The sequence below is a fragment of the Artibeus jamaicensis genome, unplaced genomic scaffold, assembly GCF_021234435.1.
Source record: "Artibeus jamaicensis isolate MK-2021 breed Jamaican fruit bat unplaced genomic scaffold, CSHL_Jam_final contig_908, whole genome shotgun sequence".
NCBI lineage: Eukaryota > Metazoa > Chordata > Mammalia > Chiroptera > Phyllostomidae > Artibeus > Artibeus jamaicensis.
The window spans coordinates 8,070,881-8,097,851 of record NW_026522009.1 but is presented as its reverse complement, the minus strand read 5'-3'; the positions used below and the strand labels follow the sequence as shown (position 1 = coordinate 8,097,851).

General features: G+C 38.4%; 1 protein-coding gene and 1 pseudogene across 1 annotated transcript; both read left to right on the top strand.

Moving 5' to 3' along the window:
- Nucleotides 1-761: 761 nt before the first annotated feature.
- On the top strand, nt 762-6,151 carry LOC119043921 (UDP-glucuronosyltransferase 2B31-like; annotated as a pseudogene).
- Nucleotides 6,152-12,377: 6,226 nt separating this feature from the next.
- Nucleotides 12,378-26,409, top strand: LOC128625808 (UDP-glucuronosyltransferase 2B18-like). Its single transcript, XM_053655007.1, is given in 5 exon segments — nt 12,378-12,605; nt 12,607-12,656; nt 14,618-14,706; nt 15,539-15,764; nt 25,674-26,409. Coding segments are annotated over 5 exon segments (750 nt in total). The 5' UTR covers nt 12,378-12,500; the 3' UTR covers nt 25,954-26,409.
- The last annotated feature ends 562 nt before the right edge of the window (nt 26,410-26,971 follow it).

Sequence of the window (26,971 nt, the reverse complement as noted above, 5' to 3'; positions counted from 1 at the left end):
CTATTGCCATTTTGTTAATCATTTTTGTTGTTGTTATAGTAATTCTCTATTCTTTTCTTTGTCTCAATCTCTTCCTTTGTGGTTTGCTGCTTTTCTGTATTGCTTTGCAAGTATTCCTTTGCATGTATTTGTTCTTCCTATACCTTTTTAGGGTTTTTTGTTGTAGTCATCATCATGTTTATATATACTCTTCTATATCTATAGCAGTCCATTTTAAGCTAATATGCATTTAAGTTCAAATATATTCTATAAGAATTATTGTTTATTTTCTCTTCCACATTTTGTTATCAATGTCATGGTTTAGATAGTTCTGTATTGTGTACCCACTAATTATTTATCTTATTTTGAGTGGGGTTACACACATTTATTCTTTTGACCTTCATACTTTTAAAATGTTGGATTTGCTGTATTTGTTAAATATACCTGTGATTTTTTTCTTATATTTTCACATTTCTGGTATGCCCTTTTGTTTTCTACTTAAAGAAAGCCTTTAACTAGAAATAAGACAGACTTACACACACAGGGTCACTGCTAGTAATTACAATCATAGAACAGACATTAAATCCACTTGTTTAAAAACAAGATCATCTACATTAGCTTTTCCAACTTCTCCGTGAATGCTCTGATTATTTATATGAGGATACTATATTTACTTTGAGTTGTAGGAGTTAACATTTTAATTTCCTGATTGATTTCTCCTTGCATAAATATCAAAAACAAAAGAGATCATCAGTTTGGAAAGAAGCATGTGTTCCAGCAGGATGTCAATGAAATGAATTTTCGTTCTCCTGCTGCTACAGCTGAGTTGTCAGGTCAGCCCTGGGGGCTGTGGAAAGGTGCTGGTGTGGCCCACAGAATATAGCCATTGGATCAATATGAAGATCATCCTGGATGAACTTGTCCAGAGAGGTCATGAAGTGACTGTTCTGACATCTTCAGTATCAATTATTGATCCCAATAAACCATCTGCTATTTAATTTGAGATTTATAATACATCTTTAATAAAAGATGATTTTCAGAAAATTTTTGTGCAGGTATTTCCTAAATGGACATATAACCTAAAGATACATTTTGGACTTATTTTTCACAAATAGAAGAAATCATTTTGGAATACTCTATTCTACTCTGATTCTATTCTAAAGCTCTGTAAAAGTGCAGTTTTGAACAAGAAACTTATGACAAAACTACAGCAAGAAAAGTTTGCTGTCATTCTTGCAGATACTGCGGGACCCTGTGGTGAACTGCTGGCTGAGCTACTTAAAATACCCTTTGTGTACAGTCTTCGCTTCTTTCCTGGCTATAAATTTGAAAAGCAGAGTGGAGGACTTCCATTCCCTCCTTCCTATGTACCTATCATTTTGTCAGAATTAAGTGATCGAATGACATTCATCGAGAGAGTAAAAAATATGGTGTATGTGCTTTATTTTGACTCTGGTTTCAAATGTTTCATGAGGACTGGGATCAATTTTATAGCAAAGTACTAGGTAAGTTATGTTTGGTTAGTTATGAAATTCTAACTTTCTTAGTGCCTTGGAAGGTGAGTTTGCATAAATATTAAGTGTTATATAAGTAAAATGGGGAAATAAAATTATAAATTTATCTCTCATTCTTACAAATATTATAGAAATGCTTAAACTATAGGGTCATTGAATAATTGCTTCCTCTAATATATTCGTATTTGATTTAAAAACTGTTAATATTTTGCCATGTTACCTGAAGATTCTTTCATGATATAGTGGCTCTATCTCAGACTCAGGAACCTATAATTTGGGGTTTCTAATGATTTCACATTCCTTTGCTAACAACTTACAATTATTACATTTAAACTTCCAAAAAATTTCGAAGGGTGGGCATGTAAGTCAGTAAAATATTGGGTTGGCCAAAACGTTTGTTCTGATTTAAAGTAAAAATAAAAACCACATTTTTTCATTTTCACCAATAACTTTATTTTTTTCTCCCTTTTTATTGTTATTCAAGTACACTTGTCTCCATTTCTCCCCCATCAATCCCCTGACACCAGCTATCACCACCTTCCACTTTCAACCCTATCCCCCTTTGGTTTTGTCGATGTGTCCTTTATACATGTTCCTTGATGACCCTTTCCCCTTTTCCCATGTTATCTCCCCATACCTCCTCTCTGGTTACTGTCAGTTTGTTCTATATTTCAATGTCTCTGGTTATATTTTGCCCGCTGGTTTGTTCTGTTGATTAGATTCCACTTATAGGTAAGATCATTTCTCTTTCACTGCCTGGCTTATTTCACTTAGCATAATGCTCTCCAGTTCCATCCATGCTGTTGCAAAGCATAGGAGCTCCTTCTTTCTTCCTGCTGGATAGTATTCTATTGTGTAAATGTATCATAGTTTTTATTCACTCATTTACTGATGGGCATTCAAGTTGCTTCCAGTACTTGGCTATTGCAAATTTTGGTGCTATGAACACTGGAGTGCATAGGTTCTTTTGAATTGGTGTTTTAGGATTCATAGGATATAATCCCAGCAGTAGAATTGCCAGGTCAAAAGGCAGTTCCATTTTTAGTTTTTTGAGCAAATTACATATTGTTTTCCACAGTGGCTGCACCAGTCTGCATCCCCACCAACAGTGTACTAGGGTTCCCTTTTCTCCACAATCTCGTGAGCTCTTGTTGTTTGCCGGTTTGGTTATGATGGTCATTCTGACTGTGTGAAGTGGTACCTCACTGTGGTTTTAATTTGCATCTCTCTGATGGCTAGTGATGCTAAGCATCCTGTCATATGTCTCTGGGCCTTCTGTATGTGCTCCTTGCAGAAATGTCTATTCGGGTCCTTTGCCAATTTTTTAAATTGGGTTTTTGTGTTAATTAAGTGGAGTCACGTGAGTTCTTTATATATTTTGGAGATCAAACCTTTGTCTAAAGTATCACTTGCAAATATATTTTCCCATACAGTTGGTGCCCTTTTCATTTTGCTGATGTTTTCTTTAGCCATGCAGAAGCTTTTTATTTTGATGAAGTCCTATTTGTTTTTGCTTTTCTTTATGTCCTTTGTTCTAGGGGATACATCTGTGAAAATATTACTGCATGGAATATTTAAGATTTTTCTCCTGATGTTCTTCCCTACGACTTTAATGGTGTCATGACTTATATTTAAGTCTTCTATCCATCTTGTGTTTATTTTTGTATATAGCATAAGTTGTAGTCAAATCTCATTTTTTTGCCTTTAGCTGTCCGGATCTCCCAACACCATTTGTTGAAGAGGCTATTTTTACTCCATTTTATGCTTCTTCCCCCTTTGTCATCTATTAATTGAGCATAGACACTTGGGTTTATTTCTGGGCTGTCTATTCTTTTCCATTGACCTATGTGTCTGTTATTATGCCAGTACCAAAGTTTTTGGATTATCGTAGCTTCATAATACAGTTTTATATCAGGTATTGTGATCCCTCCTACTTGTTTCTTCTTTCTCAACATTCCTGCAGCTCAAAATTCTTTCAGCCTTCTTTTGTCCAGGAAACCCCTTATTTGGCCTTCCATTTTAATTGAGAGCCTTGCTGGGTAGCGTAGTCTTGGTTGCAGGCTTTGCTTTTCATTACTTGAAATATTTCTTGTCATCCCCTTCTGGCTTATAATGTTTCTGTTGACAAGTAAACTGCTAGCCTTACTGGTCTTCTTTTGTATGTTACTTCCCATTTCTCCCTTGCTTCCTTTAAAATTCTCTCTTTGTCTTTGAATTTTCCCATTTTAATTATGATGTGTCTTGGAGTAGGCCTCTTTGGGTTCCTATTGAGTGGGACTCTCTCTACTTTCTAGATTTGTGTGAATTTTTCTCTCATTAAATTATGGAAGTTTTTCATCATTATTTTTTCAAACAGGTTTTCTATCCCCTGCTCCTCCTCTTCTCCTTCTGGTATCTTCATTATACAGATATTATTCTGTTCCATGTTACCCTGTATTTTCTTTAATCCTCTTTATTCTTTTTGAGTCTCTTTTCCTTTTTGGGAGTTTTCTTTCTGTGAGTTTTTTCTACCTTGTCATCCAGCTCACTGATTCAGTCCTCTGCTTCATTGAGCCTGCTCTTTTTATTCCTTCTACTGTGTTCTTCAGTTCAGAAATTGTATTCTTCATTTCCTCTTGGCTCTTTTTGACTGTTTCTATGTTCTTTTTCATCATAGTGCAATTCACAGTAAGTTAAATGTAGCTTCCATGTAGTTTTTGGTAATTCTCACTAGGCTCATTGAGCTTCCTTGTAACCATTGTTTTAAACTCAATATCTGATAGTTGACTTGTCTCTATTTCATTTAGTATTTTTTGTGAGGATTCCTCTTTTCCTTTCATTTGGGGATTGTTTTCTAGTCTTCCCATTATTTTTGAGACTCTTCTTATTTGCCTTTGCTTCTTAAATTGATCTGTTTTGACTCCCTGAGTTTGTAGTGTGAACTTCTATGATAGGAGACCAGCGAGATTCAGTGGTGCTATCTCCTTGATTCCCTGAACTTGGTGTTCTTGGGATGCTTTTATGCTATGTATGTTGGCTCTCTGGATGTAACTGGGTTTTGATTGTTGTTGGGTCAATCTTTGGTGAGTCCCTCCCTCCAGCACACTCCTTGTGTGCTGTGGCAGACTCCAGCCAACAGAGTCTGAGTGTTTTGGCTGAAGACAAGAACAAATGCACACAGACTACAACAGTCCTGTGGAGAAAAAGGGATAGTACAGATACTCTCTTAAGATGAGAGTCCTTCAGGCAGTTGGCTCAATGAGAGAGCACTTTGGCCACTCTCTCAAGGGGAGAGCACTCCAACCCTTGCCTGGACAGGCTTTTATTATTTTCCCCAGGTCTCATCATCAAAGAAGGATTTATTATCTATTACATAGAATATTGTTGTCTACATTTTAGGTGCAATCAAGGAAATGAAAATAAATGCAGAAGGAAAAGGTGATGAGCTGATTATACTCCATCCTCAGGAAAATTCACAGACTTTGGAAATTACCTTGAAGATAGGCAATAAACATCTATTGTTTCAGACTTGGATTAGGGAGTTTTAGGAAGAGCAAACCATAAGAGTCTAGATGCCTTTCTAGGCCTGATTCCCACAGAAAAACCCAGTTTGAGGGTCTGGCTCCTGCCCAGCACATCATTCCTGTAAGTTTTCCATACAGAGGTGAGTCACATTTTCTAGACTTAAAACAAACCAGTTTTCTACAGTATGCAGGTACTGTTTTAACAAAACCACAAAGCCCAGGAAACAAACTCATATCCCCCAAAATATGTCCCCCACCACAATTCCACTATCAACAGCAAATGAACCAGTATTAATAAGGGTATAAAAAGATTAAGACTTATAAGAAAGGAGAGAAATGAACTATAGAATAAAATCTAGTGACTTAATATGCACAAACTTGATGGATAAGAAATAAATGTTAAAAAGCTATGCAGGAAAGAAAATATTGCTGATCCTGGAGAAGACCACAGTGAATTTTCTCTCAGTAGCCTCTAGTATTTACCACTGTTTTTCCTTTCTGGATCCACCTCTGGTGATGTGGGATGTTGACCCCATCTGACCTTAGGCAGCCTGCTCTGAGACTACCAGGGATCTACTGTCTGTGGCTGTCTCCTTCAGTTGTTAATCTAGTCACTCTGCACTCAGCAGTCAGACTTAAGCCCCATAGGGCAAGGCAGAATTTCTTCTGGTGTTCGGGCTATCGTTTCTCTGCAGGCTGCTGCTGCTTGGGGGTAGTCTACCTGAGCGGGATGGCTACTGCCATAGGGGCAATGACTCAGCATGAGGATCTCAGCTACTTCTCTCTCAGTTCTTTCCCCAAAACCTCTGTCCTCAGACTCTCCTCAATCATCTCTAGTCCACTCTGCTCCCCCCTTTTCCAGGGATCTACTGTGTGTGGCTGTCTTCTCCAGTTGTTAATCTAGTCATTCTGTACTCAGAAGTAAGGCTTAAAGCACCACAAAGCCAGGAAAGAATCCTTTCATGAGGGGCTATTGTTTTTCCCTCAGGCTGCTACAGCCGGTATGGGAGCTGTCTGCCTAAGCTGGATGTCTGTGCTGTATGTGGGATGACTCAGCACCAGGATCCCTGCTACTCTCTCAGATCTCTACCCAAAGATTCTGCCCCCCAGTCTCCACAGGTGTCTCCAGTCCACTCTGCCCTTGCCTTTGCCTGAGCCCTGGGTAAGTGGCTCGAAATGAAAATTTGTGCATTGGCCCTTTAAATGCACTTTGCATCTCCAGCCATCCATCTCTGGCAGAAAGCAACCCTGCTGCTTTTCACCTCCAGTTGTTATCTGTATAATTTTTGGGCCATGGCAATCTAGGCTGAGATCCCAGCTTAAGGTTTAGACCCCATTCTTCTCAGGGGAATCTAACCAGCTGCTTAATTATCCCACCAGTGCGGCCACCTGTGGGCTCTCAGCCAGCCCTGTCAAGTCTACACCACACTCCTTACCAGTCAGCTAGTGCTGAAGATGATTCTTCTGTCAGTCCAAGGCTATAAGGCTTCTCTTTAGCTATTTTTCAGTTGTTTGTTCCAGGTGGTTTCTCCACAACTCAGTTGAAATTCAAGATTGGTCCTGGACGATGTTGGTGTGGCTTCCATTCATTCCTCTGCTATCATGCCTCTTCCTCACCCATAACATTATTGAATAGTGTATTCACCATTTTGTTCCACTAACTTTTGCAATTTTCAGGCAACTTCATAATTTTATCTTCCCCCAAATTTCATCTCTTTGAGCAAAGAACTGTACTGGGTGTCTTGTGCAATTGTTACCAAACAAGAGGTCTGAGGGGGGGCGGGGTGCAATACAATATTTGGGCCACCTAGGGATGCCAGAAACTGCTACAGAACAACAGGGGCCCCTCCCAAGGATGGAATACTAAAATCTACTGGGCTCTTCTGTCCGCCGCCAATTGGAAAGACATCTCTCAATGCTAGAGATTTGTGAAAAGGAAACAAAATGTTTATTTAATGTTATTCAGGCCTAACGCCACCACTAAAATATCAAAGTCCTTTAGGGTATACACCTACACCTACACAGCTCTCCCTTCTCCCACTGTCCCAACTCCCGGTACTGTAAATCAGGAAAAGAGCACACGTCTGTTGCAGGCCGCTGGCACCGTCAGCTGTGTCACCGTGCAGACAGGATCTCTCTCTAGTTAATCCAAAGTACTGTGGTACCCTCTCATGGTCCACTGGCAAGAGTTCTTTGTACCCAGTTCCAGTCAAAGTCTCTCTTGCTTTCCAGGCCACGTGGCCAAAGGGGGCACCCCAAAGCCATTTGGGCCTCTTCTACCAAAGCTGCAGGGTTTCTCACTCCACCAAAAGCATGTGGCTTTCTTCTTCACCTGGCTGCAGGGACCTCCATTCTGGCAAAGCTGCGTGGTTTTCCCTTTCACCTGGGCAGTTCCCACCTCATGTCCTGGAGCCCATCTTTTCCAAGCTCTCACACAGGCCCTCTCACTCAGGAGTGCAGCCCCTAGTTTCATCCTGAGTTCCAAGCCACTCCCTTCTCTCTGGCTCAAAACTTGGCCACGGCTATTTAACATATCTATGAAACCAGTTAAAGGTTATACATATGTTAAATAACCATTCCAGAAGTTAGCTGCAAAACTGTTGCTATGCAAAATGGCTCTTAATGGCCTGGCTCCATTTGTTTCTTCCCCCTGGGGGGACGGGGGAGGACATCTTATATGTCTCTCCAATATTCCTATACACTTTGAATTCTGGACACCATTCCAAATCTTTTTTTGGGGGAGGGGGGCGGCTGCACCCTGTATCACAATCTTCTGGGGAACTGAAATTTTTTTCATTACTAGAATTTTGTGAAGACCTAAATAAATGGAAATCTGAAGGTGCAATGTCTGGTGAATAGGACAGATGAATCAGCACTTCCCAGCCAAATTATAAAGTTCTTGCCTGGTCATCAAAGAAATGTGTGGTCTTGCATTATCTTGATGGAAGATTTTGTGTTCTCTGTTGAGTAATTCTGGATGCTTTTTGTTAACTGCTGCTTTCAGTTGGTCTAACTTGGAGCAGTAGTTGTTGGAATTAATTGTTTGGTTTTCTGGAAGGAGCCAACAATAGAGAATTCCCTTCCACTCTCACCATATACATAACAACACCTTCTTTGGAAAAAGACTGGCCTTTGATGTGGTGGGTGGTTCTTTTTGTTTGCCCCATAGTCCCTGCTATTATGCATTATTGTAAAGTATCCACATTTTACTATCCATCACAATTTGTTTCAAAAATGGAATGTTTTCATTATGTTTAACCAGAGAATAACATGCAGAACTATGGTCAAGAAGGCTTTTCTCCCTTAACTTATGTGGAATCCAAACACCAAAGCAATTAACACAACCAAGCTGGTGCAAATGATTTTAAATGCTTGATTTGGATATTTTGAGTATGTCATTTATCTCCCATGTGGTATAATGATAATTGTTCTCCATTAATGTTTTTATTTGGTTGCTATCAACTTCAAGTGGTCTATCCTACCATAGACATTGAGAAATACCCAGCATGAAACTTCACGAACTGCCTTTGACACATTCGATCAGTCACAGCACCTTCTCCATACACTGCCCAATTTTTTGTGTGTTTCAGTTGCATTTTTACCTTTCTTGAAATAACAATGCATGATATGCCAAAAATGTTGCTTATTTTCTTCCATCTTCAATATTAAAAGGGCTGTATAAGAATTCACCAATTTTGATGTTTTTTTTTTAATGCATGCTGATATGGCAGCTGTCACAATACAATCTAACATAATTGTTTCAAATGAAGTTAAAGACAACTAAGCACTACTGGAGCCATCTCAAGGAAAAAAAAACAAACCTTTGGGCAAACCCATATACTTTGTGAAAATTCTCCTTTTGAATACAAAATGAGCCGAAATTAAGACTAAAGATATCTGTTATTACACTTTATGAAAATACTCTAAATATTCCAGCAGTTATTTGCAAATATTTTATTAATATACAAGAATTATTACACTCCTAAAATAAACCAAATGCAGTTATAGTACCAGTGAGTTGCTTGCTCAATTGCAGAAACCACATGAAACAGTCTAGGGAAAAGTGTTTGCATGGCTATGGTAGAATTAATTGATTAAGGAGTTGAACTCATTGTTTATATTTGCATCTATTACTGTTGCAGCTTTAAAGAGTAAACAAATACATGTTTAAGTCTACAATTGCTTAAGTTTAACCATTTTCTATGATTGTGAATGTACCGATGTGATGTTAGAGAAGAAAAATTATTACACTTTATCATATGTATAGTTCATATATATAAACAACATAATATAAAGCATGTATATTACATAATTATGTTTGCTAATAAAACCACCAACAGTTTAAAGATCTTTGGCTACATTATTCCAAGCTGTTCAGAAAATTAAATAGTATATTTATATTATAATATTCTCATTTGATCTACTTTCTCTTTGCTTTCTTTTTTCAGGAAGATCCACAACATTATCTGAGTAAATGGAGAAAGCTGAAATGTAGCTCATTTGAACCTATTAGGATTTTGAATTATTTATTTTTTTATTTATTTTTACAATAACATAGTATTGCAAAAGTTTCCCCTAAGGAGCATGGGGGTTTCAACCACATGTCAGGACCCCCAAACCAGGGAACCAGGGCCATGAAGAGAGGTCTGCATAGTATCAGGCAGTGACAATCACCAGGGACTCTACTCTGTCTGCTGGAAGGACAAGGGAGTCTGTTAGCATCCCAGGTGTTCTCCTAAAGGGCCAACACAAAGCAGCTCACTCTTTGACACTCGCCATGGGCTTTGGTAGTCTTAAGCCAAATCAGGGCATACACAAGCCTCAAAGAGAATATCTGGGTGGTGAGGCTCCAGGAGGAGATCCAGAGTATCTACCACTGAGATCCAAGTCCTAAGTCAACATCATGCATCGCCCTCAGGAGCCATTCTCCAGGGTCAGGCACTCCTATTCTTATAGCACAAACTGGGATAGGGGGTGAGCATTAACATGATCATTGAAATACTAGCAATACCATCCTGCCACACTGGAGTCAAGCAGGAATGACTGTCAGCTGCTCCCACATTAACATGAGGCCTGTTCTTTTCCTGCAGAAATGATAGGTGAACTCTCAGAAGGCCAATGAATCTTTTCCCCTGCCCAAAGGTTAAGCAGGTGCCCTCAACAGAAGATGCCCTTTTGATGGTCTCTGGCAGCATCGCTGTGGAACTAAGGGAAAAGAAGCAGATAAACCCCTTCCCATGGGCCTGTGCCAGCCCCTATCAAGAATTGTCTTGATCTACACCTCCCAATCCCATGGGTCAGAGTTGAGCAGGGTGAAAGAGGGCACAGTTCAGAGCTGGGAGATGTGGCACAACACCCTCAAAACCTCTCATAAGGGTCTTTGGCAGTTTAGCTACAGAGGTAGAGAGAGTCTCCCTGGCCCCATTCAACTGGGTTCAATTCCTTGAAGAGAAGGGTTCGGGGGACACAGCTTGGAGCCAGGAACTTCAAAGTGTAGCTCCCTTGGGGTCTCTGCAAGCACTGTTGCAGAACTAGTGCAAGGCATGCAGTTTTTGCCCCTCCTGTGTGCCAGTTCCACCCACAGTGGAAGACTAAATAGATCTGTTTTTATAAATACCTCCTGCCCCCTCCTGCTGGGCTCAGTTCCATGCAGGGCAGGCAGATCATGTCAGAGCTGGGACGTTCAGAGTGAATCACCCTCAGAGGCTTCTGTCTGGGGTTTCAGCAGTCATGTCCAAGGGTGGGGTGCAACTGGCAGCCTCCTGTGGCTTAGCCAGTGCCACACACACATACACACATGTGTACAAATACATGAAACAAAAGAATTCAAACTCATCAATTGTGTTCTCCAAAGGAACTAAGGGATTAGATCTGTTAAAAACAGCCACATATAAAAAAAATGGAAGTGTCTCAATAAATTAAAAACAATAATCACTTGGCTTGGATGCACATCCCCCAAAAATGGCAAAAGAATCCAGATGTTTCCACACCCAAATTTATAGCAACACTATTTACAAGAACCAAAAGGTGAAAACAACACAAGGGTGCACTGATGGATAAATCAATAACCAAAATATGCTATTTATGCAAACAGGAGTGCTGTGTGTTATGCACCCTTGAGTCAGCTGTGACTCCTGATGACCTTATGAAGGAGAGATGTCCACCAAATCCTCACCTTAGCAGTCCTCGCAGCTCCTGTAGCCTCATGCCTATGGCTTTGTTTATGGAATCATCCATCTCACATTTGATCTTCCTCTTTCCTGCCGCCTTCTGTTTTCCCAGCATTATTGCCTTTCCACTTCTGGAGAAGAACCCTGGCTTCTCATGATGTGCCCAAACATGGAAGTCTTTTTTTTGTGATTTTTGCCTCCAGAGATAATTCAAGATGAATTTGCTCTAAGGCCCATTTGTTCATCTTTCTGGTGATTCAGAGATACCTGTAGAGGAATATTACTAACTCTTAAAGTTGGAGGAGATTCTAACAAATGCTGGAACATATCTGAATCTTAAGGACATTTTTCTGAGGGAAATAGGCCACTCACAGAAGACAAATACTGTATTCCGCTTATACGAGGTATCCAGACTACTCAAACTCACAGAAACAGAAAGCAGAATGACATTTGTGAGGAATGGGTAAAATGGGAAGAAAATGGAGAATTACAGTATAAGAAAGACATTTCCAGAAAGCCTTATGCTGAGTGAAATAAGCCACGCATTGAAAGACAAATACCATATGATTTCACCTTTAACAGGAACATAAACAACAAAACAAACAAGCAAGTAAAATATAACCATAGACACTGAAATAAAGAACAGGCTGCCCTGGCTGGTGTAGCTCAGTGGATTGAGCGCCGGCCTCGCGGTTCGATTCCCAGTCAGGGCACATGCCTGGGTTGCAGGCCAGTTCCCAGCAGGGGACACATGAGAGAAAACTATACATTGATATTTCTTTCACACTCTTTCTCCTTCCCTTTCCCTCTCTCAAAAAATAACTTAATTAATTTTTAAAAAAAGAACAGGCTGACAGGGACCAGAGGGGAGAGGGGAAGGAACTTCAGGGGAAAAGGGGAAGGGTTTACAGGAACAAGTATAAAGGACACATGGACAAAAACTAAGGGGAGTGGAAATGGGAGGGAGGTGGGGAGCACTGGGTGGGGGAGCTAGGATGGGAGTAAAAGACAGAAAACTGTACTTGAACAACAATTAAATAAATAAATTTAAAAATAAATAAAATCTTTAATTAAAGATTTTAAAAAAGAGACAGTTCTCATATGCAAGATGAAAAAGTTCCAAAGAAGGGTTGAATAACAACAAGAATACAAATGTTACTCCACTGTACACACAGAAATAAAAAGGTACAATGGTCACTTCATATTACCTGTATTTATGACAATCTTTAAAATCAAGCACTACTCTAGTAACTCCTTACAATCACTAATTTTCTCTCTTTCATTTTTTGTAGCAGTGCGTTCACTGGTGTTCACTCTGCTGTTGCTCTTTTCTGATGGGAATCTTCCTTTCTTCACAGGAAATGGAACAGTTTGTCCAGAGCTCTGGAGAAGATGGTATTGTGGTGTTTAGCCTGGGGTCGATGGTCTCTACTTTGACTCGAAGAAAAGGCCAATATGATTGCCTCAGCCCTGGCCCAGATTCCTCAAAAGGTTAGACAAAGTACCTTAGAGTAGAAAAACAGTGACTGTGTTAAACTCTCTAAAGTGTCTGCTTGCAGAAATTCCTGTGTGAAAGGAAAACTCTTATGACAGCTCCACCTTATCTCAGACAGTAGTTTACAAACAAAGTGCCCATGGCAGGAGCTAAAGTGATGCAGACAGTGTTCTGTTTGGCAGTAACATGGGCATTAACATGGTGACCACAGAGAAGTGTATGTCAGAGGTACAGTGTGAGGTCTGGTACTATAACAGCGCTGTAGGCAGGTCCAGATATCACCAAATTCTGCCCTGTTGGTTGCTCCTTTCTCTTTCAGAAACCCTAGGAAACTGTGTACACTACAGATGTCCTCAGAAAGCAGTTGCATTTTAACAGTATCATAAACTAGGGATGATAACAGCCTGAAAGGCATCATGCAGGTTAGGCTTGCCAAGTATACAGGTCTCCCTTCCTTTCTCTGAATTTTGTAACCGACCTATTCAATGTGTTCTTCAAGGTGATATTCCGAGAAAGGATGTCCAGGGCTCAGCAAGGTTCTGAAGCCAGCCTCAGTGATTTAGAGCAAGAGAAAAAGAGGCCTATAAAGAAACAAGAGAGAAACCTCCGAGGCAGGGTGGGCCATGAAAAATTCTAAATCGGGAGACATAATAGGTAGGGTGGATGTTGGTCCACCCTCAAGGTGGTCCTGTGTTTTGTAAACTGTGGCCCAGAGACAACCCATTAGAAGAATAACCTCTCCTGACTGAAGAACAAAGGAATATAGTTGCTAAAAAAAAGTCAACCAAAAGCAAGCCTAGTTTGGGACACTTTCAAATGCCTTCTCCATTAAATATGTTGTAAATTATCTAATACAAAAAACACACTTGAACCCTCAGGGTATTTGTGAAGTACTTTTAGATTTCTAACTTATAGGGATTTCTCCCTGTCACTTATGCTGATTTCCTAGAAAACTGAGGTTACTTAACACTCACATAACAAATAAATAGAGGTTAACTACTTATAAACTAGAGTCTGCCTTATGAGACTTTCTTAGAAACTTCAAGTTTTAAACCAAATTTAGGTACTGAACTTAGAAGCTGCTTGGCCATTTGTGATTAATTAACCATATTAGTCGATGCTCTCTGTGCAACGCAGCACACTGTGAGGTGGAAACCATCAGTTGAATAAAATTTAAACTTATAATTCTATTTGATCTTTTCAGTAGCTATACTATTATTTATGATTTTCCAATGGGCTTTCAAAAGGTCTTCTTCATTTTAAGAGAATTTCCAATCCTAGCTAGACTGATAACACAAAATTCATGTAAAAATGATCACCTGAAATTTTTCGTAGAGGAAATAGTGATTCCTAATTAGTCATCTTAAAGAAGCTAAATTTACCCCTAAAGCAGAAATTATTTATTACTAATAATAAATTGTTAAACATCAGAATGACAATTTTCACAAATAACTGTAGCATTTATTTAGTAATTGAAGTTATGTAAAAGTGAAATAAAATACAATATGGAACTAGTGAATATAACTAAACCTCTTCACTATCATACATAAAGAAATGAACAGGTTAATATTAAATTTGGAAGAGCTGGTACAATAAATAGTGAGAACAATATAAATGTGTAGATTATTAGTAAGTTGCTGGGTTTTGTACAACAATTATGACTACCTAAAACTTTGTATATGCTTGAATGAGTCATTGATAATTTTATTTGTCTAACCCCTGACATCATGATTGCATTTACACCTGACTGAATACAAAAATAAGTACATGTAATAGGAGTATCTACTCCTCTTATGTCAGTCTTCTATTGGTCCTCATTATCTAACATGTCTTGTCCTCATTATCTTCTCTGTAAGATGGAGGGGTTGAACTAGATGTCTCTGAATCTATTTAAGATTTAACACACTATAATTTTGAAATTCGACTCATGGTAATGTTACTTTCTTTACCTTAACTGGTTATATGGAAACATAAAGGCAAAAAAAAAAAACCAGACATATTAGGACCAAATATTTGCCTGTATAAATGGATCCCCCAAAATGATCTTCTTGGTAACACTCTGGAAAACACCGAAATCAGTGTCAGTTTGACCAGAATAATGAACAGTTCACTAGGAAAGAAATGTATTGATCATTTCTTATTGAAAACCTCAGAAGTAAAAAGTAACTTTATTATATGTATTTCACAGTTCTAGGGGAAATGAATAAGACATAAGAGTTGGCATCTTATTTTACACAGTCACATTCTTATGGCCACAAAGAAAATGAATGACATAAAGAATATGTCATTTCCTCTCATACAGAACATGTCAATAATTTCTGGGTTATCATCCTGTCTCCTTTCTCCCTACACAAAACCTTTAACCCACTTAAGGGTATCCAAGTGCCCCTGAAAATATGAGCCCATCTTTTGTTATCAATGATTCCCCATTTTCTCTTGGAAAAAAGTCAAAATCCCTATAGTAACATATTCCTTAATAATGTGTAGCTTTTTCTTCTGTGCCCCTGCCATCACTGCTCATGCAGCCTTGACCCTCAACATCTCAGATTCAGTGACTTCACTATTTTATTTAGAGAATATATTCTTATCATGCCTCAGCACATTTCTGCATGCACTTTTTAATTTTTTATCCAGATTACTCTCTCTCAACTTCTCCACTGGAAACTTGTGTTCATTTTCAAGTCATAAGAAACTCACCAATCTTCTATGGAAGCCTCCACTCTCTCTGGAAAATGTAGGAGCCTCTTCCTTTGAATTCCAAAAGACATTTTAATACAGTCTGAAGTGCATACTAATCTGTTATTAAATATACCATTATTTCCCAACACTCATTTTATTCCAAGATTCATAATTCATAATTTGCTTAAATTCACCCAATTCTGGGTCATCCAAAATCCAAAGCCCTTATAACTCATGGTGGAGCCAATGGAGTCTATGAGGCCATCTACCACGGGATCCCAATGGTGGGCCTCCCTTTGTTTGCGGATCAACCTGATAACATTGCTCGAATTCAGATCAAGGGAGCAACTGTCAGACTGGACATTGACACAATGTCTAGTGCAGATTTTCTCAATGTATTGAAGGCAGTTATTAATGACCCTTTGTAAGTATCACTTTTCTTAATAGATAGTATTTATAGAAAGGTTTATTTGTCAAAAGTGCATATGAGTATCATCCCATTTATTTATCTATTTATTTTAATTTAATTGTTTACTTTTATTTTATTGATTATGCCATTACAGTTGTTCTATTCTCCCCTTTATTCCCCTCCACCCTGCACCCCCACCCCCACCATTTCCCCCTTTAGTTTATGACTATGTGTCTCAAGTTCTTTAGAATCTATATTTCCCATACTATTCTTGCCCCCCCCATCTATTTTCTACCTACCATCTATGCAACTTATTCTCTGTACCTTCTCCCACCTTCTCCTCCTCCCACTCCCCTGTTGCTAACCCTCCATGAGATCTCCATTTCTATGGTTCCACTCCTGATTTAGCTGTCCTCTTAGTTTGCTTTTGTTTTAGGTCTGGTTCTTAGTAACTGTGAGTTTGCTGTCCTTTCACTGTTCATCTTTCTTATCTTCTTTTTCTTAGGTAAGTCCCTTTAACATTTCCTATAATAAGGGCTTGGTGATGATGAACTCCTTGAATTTGATCTTATCTGAGAAGCACTTTATCTGTCCTTCAATTCTAAATGAAAACGTTGCTGGATAGAGCAATCTTGGGTGTAGGTCTTTGGATTTCATGTCTTGGAATACTTCTTTCCAGCCCCTTCTTGCCTATAAGGTCTCTTGAGAAATCCACTGACAGTCTGATGGGAACTCCTTTGTAGGTGACTGTCCCCTTAGCTCTTGCTGCTTCTAGGATTCTCTCCTTCATTTTAATCTTGGCTAATGTAATTACGATGTGCCTTGGTGTGTTCCTTCTTGGGTCCAACTTCTTTGGGACTCTCTGAGCTTCCTGGATTTCCTAGAATTCTATTGCCTTTGCTAGATTGGGGAAATTCCCCTTTATTATTTGTTCTAATAACTTTTCCACTGGTGGCTGTTCCTTTCCCCCTTCTGGTACCCCTATAATTTGAATGTTGGAGCGTTTAAAGATGTCCTGGAAGTTCCTAAGTCTCTCCTCATTTTTTTTAAATTCTTGTTTCTTCATATTTTCCTGTTTGGTCATTTTTTCCTTCCTTCTGGTTCACTCCCTTGATTTGAGTCCCAGTTTCCTTTTCATCACTATTGGTGTCCTGTGCAATTCCTTTCATTTCAATTAGTTTAGCCTTCCTTTGTTCCTCTAATTTGTGACTAAAATCAGCCAGTTCTGTGAGCATCCTGATCACCACTGTTTTAAACTATGTGTCTGATCAGTTGGCTATTTATTGGTCACTTAGAGTTATGGGCTCTGGGGCTTTGAGATCTTCTTGAGCCATTTTTGATTTGTTTGTGCCCGTTAAGTATGAGGCGTGGAACCTTAAGTGTTTACCAGGGCAGGGCCGCTCAGGTCGCTGGGTTGTGATGTGGTCAGGCCAAAGAATTCGTTGTTATCAGACTTCTGAAAAGTTCAATTTTCTGTGTTCTGGCTGTGTTTTCTATTGCTAATATTTAATTATCTCTAAACTTGGTTGTGTGAGAAAGCATGGTGTCTCCACCTATGCCTCCATCTTGGCAGAAGTCCTAATTGTTTTTCAAGTACACTCTTCTGTCTTTTACTCACATCCCAGCCCACCCCACCCCCCAGTGCTCCCCATCTCCCTCCCATTTCCACCCCCCTTAAATAATTCCCTATCTCATTTTTTTTCTTTTTTTTATTATTATTATTTTAATTTTATTTAGTTATTTTTCAAGTACAGTTTTTTGTCTATTTTTCCCATCCCAGCCTCCCCCGCCCCTTGCTCCCCACCTCCCTCCCATTTCCACCCCCCCCTTAGTTCTCGTCCCTGTGTCCTTCCTATTTGTTCCTCCAAATCCCTCCCCCTTTTTCCCCTTAACTTCCCTTCCTTCTCCCCTCTGGTCACTATCCCCTTGTTTTTAAGAGGCCTCCCCATTCCATTTTCAAGAGGCTAATTTTGATATTATTACCATATTTAACCCATGTTAAACCTACTTTTATTTTTAAACACTCTTTTATTTCAAAGTTGCATTTTAACTCCATTTTTAATGGGTATCCATTATCCTCCAATAATATAAAGTAATAGATATAATCATAAGAACACACTTTAAAAAAACATATGACAGAACATACAGGAAAAATAATGATAAACTAGAAAAAAAATCATAATGTCTTTCAATTTAATATCTAACATTTCTGATGCTATAAATTTTTATACTAAAAAATGTACTTTCCTATCATCATTTTAAAAGATTTTATGAGCTATTACATACTATAAAACGCACCCATTTATATTATAAAATATAAATATATGTAATATGTTTACAGAGCTATGACTCTATCACCATTATATAAATTTAGGATATTTTTCTTATCCCCAAAAGACAGGTCATGTGCTTAGAAGTCACCCCTTTCCCTATATCCCAAGGAAACATTAATCAACTTTCAGTGTGTATAGTCATTTTGACCTTTCCTAATAAGGGAATTATGCAAAAACTTGCTCCTTTTACATAATGTTGTTTGACTTTCTCACTGTCGTAGATTTGCACTGTTGTATAATATTCTATGATATTGATATAGCACATTTTATTTATCCATTTATTACTTTGTGGACATTTTGCTTATCTCTAAATTTTGCTCTTATGAATATTGCTGTCTCCTGTTTTGTGTGAATATATGTAAAGATGTCAGTAGTTACAGCAAATGTAAACAGACTAAGTTATTTAAACACTAGTAATGTTTCAGTCAGAGTGGATTTTAAAAATTTCATATACTACTTAGAAGGCATGCTTAAGTTGCAGTGTACAAGATTTTTAAAAAGTAGAAAAATGGTCTATTTCAACAGTGACCATAAAAAAGAGTTAACCAAATACCATATGATCTCACCTTTAACAAGAAGCTAAACAACAAAACAAACAAGCAAGCAGAATAAGAACAAAGACACTGAAATAGAGAACAAGGGGACAGTGACCAGAGGGGAGAAGGAAGGGAATTTAAGGAGAAAAAAAGGGGAAGGATTTGGAGGAACAAATAGGAAGGACACAGGGACGAGAACTAAGGGAGGTGGAAATGGGAGGGAGTTTCTCTTTCATATGTTTCTCTAATTTGTGGCTATAATCAATCAGATCTATGAGCATCCTGATCACCAGTGTTTTAAACTGTGCATCTGAGAGTTTTGCTCTTTCTTCATCACTTAGATTTATAGGCTCTGGGGCTTTGAGATCTTCTTGAGCCATTTTTGGTCTGTTCCCGTCCATTAAGTATGAGGAGGGGAGCCTTGGACTCCCAGGTTGCTGGGTTGTGACGCTGTATGTGGGGGCGTGGTCAGAGCGGGGAAATGGTGACCCCCTCTGCTGTTTTGCGCCACTGGGTAAGAATTCCAAGTCATGAAATCCAAAGACCTACAACCAAGATTACTCTATCCAGCAAAACTTTCATTTAGAATGGAAGGACAGATAAAGTGCTTCCCAGATAAGATCAAATTCAAGGAGTTCATCATCACCAAGCCCTTATTATACGAAATGTTAAAGGGACTTACCTAAGAAAAAGAAGATAAGAAAGATGAACAGTGAAAGGACAGCAAACTCACAGTTATTAATAACCAGACCTAAAACAAAAGCAAACTAAAAGGACAGCTAGATCAGGAGTGGAAACATAGAAATGAAAATCTCAAGGAGGGTTAGCAACAAGGGAGTGAGAGGAGGAGAAGGGGGGAGAAGATACAAAAAATAAGTAGAATAGATGGTAGATAGAAAATAGATGGGGGGCAAGAATAGTATGGGAAATATAGAATCTATAGAACTTGAGACACATGGTCATAAACTAAAGGGGTAATGGTGGGGACGGGGGGGTAGGGTGAAGGGGAATAAAGGGGGGAATAGAACAACTGTAATGGCATAATCAATAAAATAATTAAATTAAATTTAAAAAAAGAAATGAGAGGAAGGTGGAGGGCACGGGGCGGGGGGAGGGGCTTGGATGGGAGAAATAGACAAAAACTGTACTTGAAAAATAACTAAATAAAATTATTTTTAAAAAAAGAGTTAGCCCTACTATTAGCACAAACAGTAAACCAAAGCACTTCTAAATATAAAGATAAAAATGTTCATAATAATGAATAGGTTAGTCTTTCAAAACAACACAAGTTATTAATTGGTAACACATACTAATAATTCCCAAATTTAAAAAACATTTAAAGTGGACAAAAGGAGAGAACAAAATACAAGCCTTTAATCATAATAATATTTTAAAATATTATTTTCTATAATATAAAAAAGATGACAAAATAAGTAAATAAAAGATTTTATAAACAATTTTAAAAGTCAGCCTCTTTGACATATGTACAACAGTGGAGAACAAATATATTTAACAACAAAAAGAATAGAAATATATTTGAACATCCATACTGGGAAAATCCATGACTCACTACATGAAATTTTTTAAATTGTAGAGTATATGTCCAAGCAGATAAAAATGAAAGAGAAACCCAAACTAAAAATATTTTTAAATCTGTAAAATTAAGCAACACATTCTTCTCAGTAGTGCCCCATTTTGGTATATACAGCACAGAAATGTATAAATATATAAACCAAAGGACATGTACAAAAATGTTTGTATCAGCGTTAGTAGAAATAACCAAAAAATTATTAACAATCCAAATGCCCACTGAATATTGTGAAGCTTATACTCTGTTGGACTGTCATATATTGGGTACTATACAGCAATGGATCAACTAACAAGTTCTAGAGAAAAGAGAAAAATCTAGTATTACAATAGGATTCTAATGAATAAGAAAAATTAATCTATGGTGTTTACAGTAATGATACTAGTTAATTTGTGGAAGGGATTCCTAACTGAAAGTTCAAGAACATAAGGAGTGTCTAGCAGCTTGGGTACCTATGTCAGTATCAAGCTAGTAGGTACATTGAGGTATTCACTTCATGACAATTGACTAGGTACTATGAAATTTTGAGCTGTCTATTTAGGATATGTACATTTTTTTCTTATGTTTCTTATATGAAATTAAGAGTATACTTTATAAAATACATTGTTTTGTTATCCTGTATTTAGTTTTGTTTAGGGGGTTGACAACTTATACACAAACACTGATTTCCATCTTTTTTCAGAATGTATATAACACACATTCTCTTAATACTCCAGATAAGGAAATGACATCTCATGACTGGTTAATCACACTATTGTTACAGGCAAGCAGAGATGAAGGAATTAAGCCAAATTTAAGAAAGAATCAATGACCAACCAAGAACAGATTTCCAACTGTCAGTAGAAAAATAAGTCTGCTGTTGCTACAGCATGTTGCTAGGGAACATGATGCTCCAACAGGTTGGAAGGCTGGCTGATCTCTTTCAAGGGCAGCTTTGAGGATTATCACCACTGTCTAAGGAACCTATGAAGCCAAGGCAGGAAGGAATGCCCAAGGGTCTCTGGAGAGAGTTTTGGTTAGTGAAGAGTCACCCTGCCCAAATCAAATCTCTCAAATAGTGCTAACAAACTCTCAGTATTTATAGCCTGGATATTGCTTTATCATCGTCGCTTCACCACACCTTCTCATCAGTAAACCCCCAGATCGGGGGCAAGAGCCTCTGTTTATGAACAAATGTATGTAGAGTGACATACCAATAGAAATTTCTTCATTCTTGCATCAAAGCAAATATTGTGGTCTTTGTAATACACAAGTGAATTAAAGTGACTTCACTCATAAATAAGTGGATTTGAAATCACATAAACCAATGTGCATGTATTTAAAGATCTATAAATCAAAAAGTGAAAAAATCAAACCCACAGAAGAAATGGCCTGGGTGCTATTAGTGTGGTCAGTTAAAGTTCCTCTGACACTTGACATTTACCCCAAGGCTTCTTTCAGAAGTTAAATGTAACCTTGGGTGTTACAGGGAAGCTTGCTCTAAAAGGGGGACAGAGGAGAAGGAAACTTCACAAGTGCTGAGGTGGAAACACACTTGGCAGCTTCAGTGAACAGCCAGAAGGCACAGGTGCCAGCAAGACAGTGTGCATAGGAAAAAGAGATAGGATGGGTGGTTCCCAAGGGTCTGTCCATTTGTCATGCTGAAAAATTCAACCAAGTAAATTTGAGGATCTCATGGACTGTTTTAAGCAATTCATGAATGGGGCAGAAAACAGCTAGCGACTAGAAAGGTTCTCAGAGGTTTTGTACAAAATGGGAGGTTTGTATAAGCAGAAGAATGTGTTGGGGGAAGTATCAGCAAAATGAAAAACATGATTATTTTTTATATATTTCATTTATATATTTTTAAAGACAGGGGAAAGGAGTGAAAAAGAAAGGTAGAGAAATCTCAATATGCAGCTGCCTCTCAGGTGCCCCCAACTGGATATTTAGCACGTAACACACGTGTCCTGAAAGGAATCTAACTGGTAATTTTTTGGTTCATAGGCCAGCACTTAATCCACTACACCACACCAGCCAGGGCAAAAAAAACCCACAAAAAAACCAATGTTATTTTTAAACTGGGCATCATCTTCCAGGAAAGGAATGGCAGGGGTTTATCATGCAGATTGCCTCTTCTTCCAGTGGAAGATACAGAGGTGCCAAGTGACAGATTAACTCATTGGTAGGGATCAGAAAGTTCCAGACTGGTTGATAATGATTTTAGTTCTTGGGGAAGTTAAAGTTTCAAATAAATCAGGTATTAAATCTAGTTTTCACATCAGGTCTTTCAGCAGAAGTAATGCTATTTGGGGTATACTGTTTTCTTAATAGCACAATGTAGGGTCCTTGGGCCAAAAAAAAAGGTTTGTAATTTATTCTAAATGGGTTCAGAAGCCAAATGGAAACTTTGAGCAAGAGAATGTAATAATCTTAAGTGTTTCAAAACACTATATTCTGGGTGGGAAACAGACAATAGATTTATGAAGAGAAACATGGAAGCCCACGGACCACCAGTAAGGAGGCAATCTCGCACCACGATATTATTACACTAAAAAAACTTGAAAGGCCTCATCTTAAAACTTCATTTTGCCACCTGATTCATGTCTAGGAAAGAAAGTCCAAAACTATCAAAACAATTTTATAAAAGTTTATTTGAGCTAATAAGCAAGGACCAGCCCAGAAGCAAAATCAACAAATGAGAAAATGCTCTGAGAATGGCAGTATGACAGTTCTTTTCATGCATTTGGAATCAAAGGAAAGAATGTAAGGAGAGTTACATGAAATTCACTAGTATTGGACTAAAGAGGCATGAAAACAAAGTAGAGGTGGGTGGGTAGGTCGCCCTACCCACTAGGATTGGATAAAAAGTGAAATGGAGACTTTTGGCTGAGATGGAAGAGTAGGTGGAAATAATGTACCTCCTCACACAACCAAATTTAAGGACAACAAAGATTTAGAAACAAAATGACAACCAGAACAGACAGAAAATTGAACTGTGCCTAAGTCCAACAAAAATGAACCATTTATCTAGGCCAGGAAGAGAGGTTGAGTCAGCGGCCAGCTGAGAAGGGTCCCTGCAGGCAAAGGCAATAGTTAGCAGAACTGGGTTTGGGAGAAAACTAGCAAACCCAGTGAGATAAGCAAGGTAGTTCTCTGACCACAGAAACACATTTGCAAACAGATAAACCAAGCAAAAAATGTTCAGTGAGACAGACCCGGTAACCCAGGGCCCCAGGGATGGGAATTAAAGCCTAAAAGCAGCAGTTGAAAAAACTTATGGAGGTTGAGGTGCTGGGAGAGGCTCCTAGCCTCCCCTAGGACTCATTGGAGAGACCCACAGGGTCCTATAATGTACACAAGCCAACCCACCCAGGAACCAGCACTGGAATGGCCCAATTTGTTTGTGGGAAGTGGCAGAGGGAACCAAAATGTGAGAGAGAGTAGATCAAGTACCATTGCTCCCTCTCTGACCCCACCCCCACATACAGCATCACAACCCAGCAACTGTGTTGACCCGTCCACGTGAACACCTAAGCCTCTGCCTCTTATACCTAACAGATGCAAACAGACTAAAACATTCTGAATCAAACAGAAGAATGGATCAAAGCCCCAGATCCGATACCTCTCAGCAACCAAGAGATACCAACCTATCAGATGCACAATTCAAAACATGGGTGATCAGGATGCTCACCAATGGTTGAGCATTGGTCACAAATTAGACAAAAAATGAAGGCTACACAAAGTGAAATGAAGAAAAATGCACAGGGAACCAATAGTGATGGAAACTAATCTGGGACTAAAATCAATGGAGTAGACCAGAACAAAGAAAAAATGACCAAACAGAAAAGAATGAAGAAACAAGAATTCAAAAAAAAAATGAGGAGAGGTTTAGAAACCTCCAGGACATTTTTAAATGCTCCAACATCCGAATTATAGGGGTACCAGAAGGGGAAGAGAAGCAGCCATGAGTGGAAAACTTATTGGAACAAATAATAAAGGAGAACTTCTCCAATCTGGTAAAGGAAATAGACTTCCAGGAAATCCAGGAAGCTCAGAGAGTCCCAAAGAAGTTGGACCCAAAAAGGAAAACACTAAGGCACAGCATAATTATATTAGCCAAGATTAAAATGAAGGAGAGAATTCTAAAAGCAGCAAGAGATAAGGGGACAGTCACCTACAAAGGAGTTCCCATCAGACTGTCAGCTGATTTTTCAAAAGAGATCTTACAGGCAAGAAGGGATTGGAAAGAATATTCAAAGTCAGGAAATTCAAAGAAGTACATCCAAGATTGATCTATCCAGCAAAGCTTTCATTTAGAATTGAAAGACAGATAAAGTGCTTCTCAGATAAGGTCAAGTTTAAATAATTCATCATCACTGAGACCTTATTATATGAAATGTTAAAGGGACTTATGTAAGAAAAAGAAGAAAAAATATGAACAGTGAAAGGACAGCAAACTCACAGTTATTAACAACTACACCTAAAACAAAAGCAAACTAAGAGGACAGCGAGATCAGGAACGGAACTATAGAAATGAAGATCTCATGGAGGGTTAGCAACAGGGGAATGGGAGGAGGAGAAGGGGGGAAAAGGTACAGAGAATAAGTAGCACAGACAGTGGGGAGAAAATAGGGGGAGGGAAAGAGTAGTGTGGAAAATGTAGAATCTAAAGAACTTGTGACACATGGACATGAACTAAAGAGGGAGTATGTGGAAGGAGAGGGTGTGTAGGGTAAAGAAGAAAGAAGGAGGCAAATGAGACAACTGTAATGCATGATCAATAAAATATATTTTTTAAAAAAAGAAAAAAAGTGAAATGGAAAGGCAGTTTTTTTACATTTCCAAGTACAGAATACGTCTTTCACATTGGTGGGGACAGAATAGGTAACATTTTACATTTATAGTAAATGCAGTTGGTATGTGGGCAACAAGAGATGTTTGAGGTCATTGTGCTCTGCTGCCCAAAGTCAGGCCTTTGAGAAATTACTCAGGCATTTCAAAGGTATGTTATCCTCCATGCATAAGAACAATGGACTGGCTCGTTCAAGGTACAGATGTATCTTTTACTAAGGAAGCCATTGGCCTGAGATGAGACTACTCACCAGGAGCCACCCAGTTAGAAATTTATGATCAGAGCATCCTGTGTGGTGACCTTGTGTTACTAAACTTGTGCAGCCCACCATGTGGACCCTTCTTCATTCACACTGATAGTAGACATTAGAATGTCTCCTATGATTCCTCTGCTAAAAAGAGGTGACTCTCCTGCCTTAGCTCCCATCTTCATTTTGTAAAATATTTGTTATCAGAAAATGTCAACATTAAAGTGAAACCATCTGTGAAGACCCAAATAAAAATATACCTCTTCTGCAATTCTATGATATTTATTTGAAACATATGTATGACACTTCAGGAACCTTTCATGGGACTAGCTCAATCAGGCATATTAATTCCTTTCAATGTTAGTACCTTTGTGTTTCTCCTTCAGATATAAGGAGAATGCTATGAAATTGTCTAGAATTCATCACGACCAACCAATGAAGCCCCTGAATCAAGCTGTCTTCTGAATCGAGTTTGTCATGTGCCACAAAGGAGCCAAACACCTGCAGCCAGCCTCCTATGAACTCAACTGGGTCCAGTACCACTCTTTGGATGTGATTGGGTTCCTGCTGGCCTGTGTGGCAGCTGCTATTCTTGTCATCACAAAATGTGTTCTCTTTTGTTGCTGGAAGTTTGCCAAAACAGGAAAGAAGGGGAAGAGAGAGTAGTGTTTCTGAGCCTGAAGCTGATCTACCTAACAGATGGGACCCATCCAGTTTATTCCAGCAAGAAATAGTTGCTCCTCCTGGGACAAAATGACTTTGCACAATTTGGCTTCACATTTCAAAATTGGTTTGCAAGTGATTTCTACCTGTTTAAGAGTTATAAATATGTCATCCCAAAGATAAAAACTGGTAAATACAAAACAATAATACATCTATGTGAATTTCTATTTAAATTCTATTCATATTAAATGTTAAACCAAAAAAAATAAGCCTATGTGTGTCTCAAGCATTACACAAGGACACAAGACTAAGTAGTCTGTATACATGTCAATAATATTTTGTAAATACTCAGAATATTTTAATAGTACTTTGGTGCAGAATTCTGTAGCTTTGTCTTTTGCTAAAGAAACTATTCAATAGTTAGAACTGTGTAAATTGATTAAAGCTTCCATTTGATTTTTGAAAGACCAGTAATGTTCTTTGTTTTGGCTGTATGTTCACACTCAGCATCATTTCTGACACAAAGACATGGCAGGTCATTTGCTTTCCTCTAATTTAAGGTAATTTACCATCAAAATGTACGTGGATTTAGAAATGCAAAACTCCTTCCCATTCTGGATGACTTTGGTTCAGCAGCTAATTCTCTTTACTTCTGAGCCCCTTGAAAAGTCACCTGATATTTTTCACTCTCATTTCAGCCTTTGATAGTGTAGAACCCATTTCTAAAGGGACTTACCGAATCTGTGTCCTCTCCACAACTGTGTGTATGCACATATGTCCTCTTCGTGCAAAACAAGGCACAGCATCACTTAGCTACTTACAGAAACGGGGAATATTTAATGTGTCAGTTGAAGGGAGTTTGAAATAATGATTACTACTCCACATAACCACACTAGATCTGCATCTCTCATGTCTTCTCTCTTTCCTCAGAAGCTGTTGCAACCCTCTCACTAAACTAGTATAAAAACACTCAATAATTTGGCATGTCAAAAAAAAAACAGTACAATCACCTCTTTTTTTT